This window comes from Littorina saxatilis, linkage group LG12 (assembly GCF_037325665.1).
Source record: "Littorina saxatilis isolate snail1 linkage group LG12, US_GU_Lsax_2.0, whole genome shotgun sequence".
Classification (NCBI taxonomy): domain Eukaryota; kingdom Metazoa; phylum Mollusca; class Gastropoda; order Littorinimorpha; family Littorinidae; genus Littorina; species Littorina saxatilis.
This window is the reverse complement of record NC_090256.1, coordinates 42,529,874-42,537,373: the sequence shown is the minus strand read 5'-3', so window position 1 is coordinate 42,537,373 and position 7,500 is coordinate 42,529,874. Positions and strand designations below refer to the sequence as shown.

Below are 7,500 nucleotides of genomic sequence, written 5' to 3'. Positions count from 1 at the left end.
TAGACATGTTAGGAATACATTCTTAAAAAGCCACGATTGGCTTTTACAAATTGGCTTTTTAAATTTTCCATTGTTTTAAATTTTCCATTTTATTGGACAATAAAGTGTTGTTATTGTTATTGTTATTGTTATTGATGAAACTAATTCCCACAGAGCACAGAGTGCACCCAGGATATTGATTTGGGTATGTGTCTAAGTGGAGGACTGTGAAATATCAGAGATGTTTTGTCCAAGGATGTATACGGGAAGGAATGGGCCTTTAACCGCATTGCTTCTTGAAAGCTGAGTGCGTCTCTATTCCCGTACCGAGCTTCCCTTGTTTTTCCCGTCTTGAATGTGTTCTAGAATTACCAGGTCACGCCAGAGCAAACCTGATGATACTTTGCCATTGATTTCAGTTGAGACTTGTGGCAAATTAAAAAAAAAGGAAGCTTTGACGGTGTTATTCCGTGTGCATAACAAGAGAGAAAAAATAGAAAAAAAAGAAAATAGTTTTGTTTTAATTAAAAAAGAAATGAAATGAAAAATGACCAAAGAGAGGTTAAGGTTACATTAACATGTATTGCTGTGGAGAACAAATTGCAGGAAAGAAAAAGCAACGATTTTCCTTGAAACATCTTTGCAAGGAGCAAAAGCAGGAGGTGACCGACTCGTGTACATAGTTTCCAAGTGGTTCTTACGTGCATGGTTGCTATACAGATGTTGTCTTTTGTTTCTTTTGATTTATTTGTACAATAAATTGAAAACAATAACATTCATAATAAATGAAAAACACTTTGTTGGATCAGAACTAATGGTTCAAAGGGATAATACGCGTGGCGAAACAACAACGGTCTCAAATCGCTTCCTATACTGCACAATTAGGTTTTTGGTTTGTTACAACGCACCAGAACTACTTAAAATGAGTGTTTGAAAGTTCGTGTAGGCGTTTAACGTAGTTCGTTAAGGATCAACAACAAGCTCAAGCTTATGGTGGTGACCTTAACAGGAGAATTAAACATACGGATTACAATATCTTGCAACGAGACTTTGACAAATATTTGTTTAAACCAAAACCAACACACAAAAACAAAATATCCATACATATGTATATATATTTATAAACTATACATATTTGACAAAATGTAATTATTTCACGTGTAGTGTTTTAGCATCGCACTCTGTCCCGCCTGGACAATGGTAAAAACTATCTCGTAAACAAATTATCTCGTAAAAAAATTATCTTGTAAAAAACGTATCTTGTAAATAAAGTATCTCGTAAACAAAAAACCGACTCATTGCTAGAAAGACAGTGACATTTGGTACGTTTTTTTTTTATCTCCAAATACCTAAACGATGCCTGAAAGCCCTATGGGTTCCATGCCCCTGGATGTGAGAAGTTCAGTATTTTGAAGTTTACATTTGTTATGGATCTTCCAAAATGGAGTCGATCACAGTATTATTATGCCCTAAGGTAAATGTCTTGGATTTTTCCTGTAACAGACCAAACAGTGTGTATCCTTTATCTTCTTCTTGTTTTAATCTGTATGATTATGTTCTGTTTTCCTGCCTTCTAAGCAAGCCTTCCCCACCATTATATGCGTTATAATCAGACATGATGTGTGTATGTTCTTGTTTGCACAGCCCGGGCCTACAAACGATGCACCGAGAACGGCACGTGGTGGAGGACTGAGGAAACTGGTCAAGAATGGACAGACTACACCTCCTGTGTCCAGATGGAGGTCAGTATCTCGAGATGGGGGTGAAGGGGGGAGGTGGTTGGAGGGGGGGTAATTGTAGTGATGGTAGTGGGCTGAAAATGAAGGCGTGACAGTGCCGCCTCAACTTTCACAAAAAGCCGGATATGACATCATCAAAGACATCTATCGAAAACATGGAGAAAAAAAACCCGTCTGGGCCGGGATATCATACCCAGGAGGTTTCATGTGAAGTTTCATGAAGATCGGTCCAATAGTTTTCTCTGAATCGCTACACACACACACACACACACACACACACACACACACACACACACACACATACACACACACACACACACACTGACACACACACACACACACACGCACACGCACGCACACACACATACACACACACACACTGACACATGCACACACACACACACACACACACACACACACACACACACACACGCACCTAAAGTGTGGATGGTTACCTAAGAGGCGGCACTGGGTGTAGTGCCTTTCTAGTGCACTTGCACTACAACAGCACTGGGTGCAGTACTCGCTCCGGCATCGAAGAATTTTGCACTAAAAAATGCACAAAATTTGACCTATTTCGTCGCCTATAGAGGACGGAAAGAATGTCATTTTGAACATTGTTATGACATTCTTTCCGTCAAAAAAGTCAATTTAACGGTGTTAAATGAAGCGACCATCCACACAATTAGGTTGCCATCCAGAGTTTAGGTTGCCATCCACGTGTGGATGGTTGCCTTATGGTGATTTAGGCAACCAAACCTGTGGAAACGGGGGTACACACACACACACACACACACACACACACACACACACACACACCATACCCTCTTCTCGATTCCCCGTCTTTGTAAAAAACAGTTTGTCAAAACTTGAGTAAATGTAAAAACAAAAGCTCTTTATTCACCAGGACAAAGACATTACTATTCCAATGTCTTACGTTTGCCTATGGATGCTTCATCAGGACACCTTGTTTTGTTACAGTTGATTTAAATGATTCTAGCAGCTACAAGCAAATCGGTAAATTTGTGTGCAATTCTAATTTTCCCTTTTTCCTGTAATTGTTACCAATAATACCTTGAACATAATCGCAAACTTGATATGTGAAGCTATAACATTGACACAACAACAGCAATTTACAGAGCTATGTGTTGATTCATCTCGCCACCTCCCGGTGTCCGCAACTTTCTCCCTTTCTTCTTTCTGTCCTGGCAAGTTACCACCGTTACTCTGGTATCCCAAAGAAACACTAGCGGTTCCATTGAATATGGCCACAGGTATTAGATCTACAAGTTAGTATCCCCCTTCATTGGCTCTGTCGACGCCCGTTTTTATAACTGCTTATTGCCTCCCTTTATATAATGAACCGATTATTGAGTGATGTATTGAAGATCGACTTTATCAAAGGGTTGCATAATTATGGAGTAACTCTGATGAAGGATTTCCCAGAATTACTACTTTTAGTAACACTGGCTTTTGGGGAAAGCCCAATAGGCGATTGTATCACCGCGCGTCGACTGGATGTAGTGGTGATAAGCTACTTCTAGTTCAATGCACTTCTGATATGGCCCATTAATATGCCCTTCGTTATTCGCTGCTGTCCAGGAAGTGACACCCTCCTCCCTTGGCAAATTCCTCCCAGGAAAATAAACGCTCTGCCTGCGAGGGGTTGATCCTGCTTAATCTGTGCAAGGGATCGATTGGCTGAAAGGGAAAATTCAATCAGACCCAAAAGCGAAAAGTTTGGAATGAAAAACAAAATTCAAAGAAGAGGGGTGGGTGGCAGGTGGGGGGGGGGGGGGCAAAAAGTGCAATGTGTCCATGAAATAAAAATGGGCTGGGGAAGACGATTGGGTCGGGTTGGGTGGGGGGGGGGGGGTCATGTTTAGCGGATGGGGATGGTGTTATGGGTTTTGACAGAGTGAGGGACAGTTAGTAGAAAATGCAAGGTGCTTGGAAAACAAACGAAACAGGTCGGGGGGGGGGGGGAGGGGGCAGGGGGAGGGAGTGTTAGCAGAAAATGCAAGGTACCTAGAATTAACCTTGTTAAGAAGGTGAAGAGGGTGGTGGTGGTGTTAGAGGAAACGAGGAGGGGGGGGGGGGGTAGGGGCGTGAGGGATTACCCACATTGGGCAAAAAATGCAAAAACTCCCAGACAGAAGGAAATGGGTAATTGGAGGACAGGGGAAGAGGTTGAACAGACGGAGAGTACTAAATGCCAGGTGCCGATTGCATAATGGCATACTTTGCGTGGATTAATCTTTTCAGCGCCTAGGCAGAGAGACAAATGGAACCCGATCCAAAGAAAGAAGAGAGAGAGGGAGGAGGGGGGGGGTGGAGACCGAGACAAGTACTGGCCATTGACTGCATATTAACTAGCTCTTTCCATGAGAGCTTGGAAATAGTACCCGCTGGCTAATGCATATGGATGACTCACTGACAGATTGGATTCACTTTTACATTTCGCAGAAAACAGTAGATGCAACTGTGGTTTTTTTCTCAGTGAATGTTTAGTAAGACAATACTAGGCACACGGAGATTATGTTCATCCATGGTTTTCTCTCGATTTTATTTCAAAACGATCTCAGTTCTCAGATAAGAGCCTTCCGCTCAGGAAAAATGAGGTTTTGCCGGGTGATTTTAAGTGATTTTTCCTCCTCCACATCAACAACATCAACGACAATAGCAACAGCAGCAACAACAACAACAACAACAACAACAAACACAACAGAAACAACAACAAAAGTTAGTTTGCTTGTTTTACGAGTCTATAGTCTCCTTTCATAAAATCAATTGATTGACGCTTTGATCATTCCTGCAAGAAAAGTCAGGGCAGTAACAGTTACAGAACCGACACTCCAGCCACTAGAATCTTCTTTGCAGACGTCATTGGTGACAGCGAAACAGTAAGTTATGATGGTGATGCTTACATTCGAATGAGCATTAGCAAGTGCCTTTTGATTTAGTTGGGATGAAGACTAAAGAGTATTTCCAAAACTGAACACAACAGAGAGAGAACTCAGAACTCAGAAAGTTTAATCGCCAAAACATATAGTAGTTCATTTCGATGGGAGGTTTGGGAAGAGGGAGACAATTGACAACACAGAGAGAGACTCCCAAAGAAAGACATGGATATAAAAAGCTTCGATCAACAGTCTCAAGTGTCTTTTTCCCTTCACGGACAAGGTTCCTAGAGAAACACGTAGACACAAAAGTCGCTAAAGCCTCAAGTGTCTTTTTCTCCTCACGGACAAGGTTCCTAGAGAAACACGTAGACACAAAAGTCGCTAAAGCCTCAAGTGTCTTTTTCCCCTCACGGAGAAGAGAGAGGTTCATAGAAAAACACGTAGACACAAAAGTCGCTAAAGTCTCAAGTGTCTTTTCCCCCTCACGGACAAGTATCTAAAGAGAGAAGTTCCTAGAGAAACACGTCGACATAAAGTCTCTTTAGCCTCAAGCGTCTTTTGCCCATCACGTACAAGATAAATGCAATCTTGTCGACTGATTTGCTTTCTAACGTGGTGGTCTGGACGTAATTAGGTGCTTCTTTGTCTGGTCTTTGTTGTCTTTTTGCTTTCTCCTCGTCTTTTCTCTTTCACCCAGCACTATTAAGGAGGTCAAAAAATCAATCGAGGAAAATAGTTTCTTTATGTTTCCCCATGTGAACCGTTATAGATTCCTCCAGGGTTTTATAAGGTCTAAATGTGACCCTCCACCACGAAATGAGTCGCATGTCACCTTTGCATGATTTTCATATTTTTACATTTTCCTAATGAGTGTTTTATGCTCTATCCAGTGGTGAAAACCGTTTTAGAAAAGAGCAAAAACTTTTCGAGTTATACGCCTGTGACTAAGGTGACCCTCACACTGTTACCACAGTTCCCCCGGACTTATGTCAAGCCTAGCGCAGAACCGCGCGAGGTGACATGCGACTCATGCCGTGGTGGAGGGTCACAAATGGTCTCTCTTTTCAACTTGGATGTCAGGCTTGCACATGGTCTTATGACACTCCTCCAGATAAAATTCCCTCTCCATCCAGGAATTAGCCAGTTGGTTGGGTGTTCAAGTGGAGAATGCTTTTATCCAACGTAAACGTTAGAAAGATGTGTTCTCACTGAATATGTTATGGGTTACTTTCGATGAAATGTTCCTTTAACATATCAAAAAGCAGACTAGACGGGCGCAATGGTCTAGTGGATAAGACGCCGGCCTCCAAAGCGGAACGTCGTGGGTTCGAATCCCGGCCGCGCCCTGTGGGTACAGGATTGAGATTTTTCCGATCTCCCATGTCAACTAATATGCAGACCTGCTGGTGCATTATCCCCCTTCGTGTGTACACGCACGCACAAAACCAAGAAAATAGCCTGTAATCCATGTTAGAGTTCGGTGGGTTATAGAAACACAAAAATACCAAGCATGCATCCCCCGAAAATGGCATGTGGCTGCCTGAATGGCGGGGTAAAAAAGGACATGTGGACAGTCATGAAACCTCCAAGAGACTTATTTTTACCTCAGAAAAGTTAATAGAAACCTTACACGCTAAAAATTTTCTAATGATGTGGGCGTAATTTTCAGCTTACTTATCAGACCTTTGTGGGTTTTTTCTTCCTTCTCCTCTTTCCAATTTCATTGGGCGCTAAAACGGGAAGACAGTTGGTCGAGAAAGCAGTTCATTACATGATATTTCACCGTCCTTTTTTTTCTTTTCTGTTATTTTCTTGTAAGTTAATAAAATTAATCATGGGGCCCATATGTCTAATCTTCCTAAAATATTATTTTCTCGGATTTGAGAAGGTCACCCTCCTCGTTAGAGTTGTTCTCTTTTTTGAAGAAATATTGTGTGGGCTTATGAAAAAGACAGGGGACATAATTATCCAGTATTTCATGCTATCTGGCCTTGTTTCGTTTCTGCTCTAAATTATTTGTCTTGTAACTCGCCATTGGCGAACATGTGTAGATTTGCTACTAGGACAGACAAAGAACATCGTTGTCGTTCTTGTTGTTGTTTTCTTCTATTTGTGTTCTTATCCTGATGTTCTGTTCTTCTCTGCTCATTATGTGTGTCTGTCTGCCTGTCTGTCTTTGTGTTTCTGTGTCCAACTCTCTCTCTCTCTCTCTCTCTCTCTCTCTCTCTCTCTCTCTCTCTCTCTCTCTCTCTCTCTCTCTTTCTCTCTCTCTCTCTCTCTCTCTCTTTCTCTCTCTTTTAATTTTTTAATTATATAATTGTGTGTCTATGCGTCCTGAGGACAGATTGTAAGAAAAGGCATAGCCTTGAATCTTAATCCTTGTTCAATAAAGTTCAATTCAATTCAATTCAATTCTCTCTCTCTCTCTCTCTCTCTCTCTCTCTCTCTCTCTCTCTCTCTCTCTCTCTCTCTCTCTCTCTCTCTCTCTCTCTCTCTCTCAGTACTTATATCTTAAAACTTTCTCTTCCGTATGTTGTTGAACCCTTAACGTTTTTGTATAATCTATGTATTAAAACTTGTGTATTCCCTGAGGGCTGGAAGTGCGCCAAAGATATTCCTATTCCAAAGACATCGGACTCTACTGATATTAATAACTTCCGTCCCATATCCATCCTCTCAGTACTTTCAAAGCCTCTTGAGAGGCATATTCATAAGCACGTGGCCCATCATATGGAATGTTACAACCTTTTCTACCAGTTTCAATCTGGCTTCCGTAAATTTCATTCTTGTTCCACGGCCCTTGTCCGTCTATGTGATACCTGGCTCTCAGCTATAAACGATTCTAAAATCGTCGGTACCGTTTTCCTCGATCTGAGGAA

The 7,500-nt window shown here is 41.6% G+C and overlaps 1 protein-coding gene across 1 annotated transcript in view; it reads left to right on the top strand.

Moving 5' to 3' along the window:
• Positions 1-7,500, top strand: part of LOC138983101 (uncharacterized) — a 99,188-nt gene that overhangs the window by 57,956 nt on the left and 33,732 nt on the right. The window contains exon 2 of the mRNA XM_070356509.1: positions 1,624-1,721. Within this exon, the coding sequence (XP_070212610.1) occupies positions 1,624-1,721 (98 nt within the window). The remainder of the gene's footprint in view (positions 1-1,623; positions 1,722-7,500) is intronic.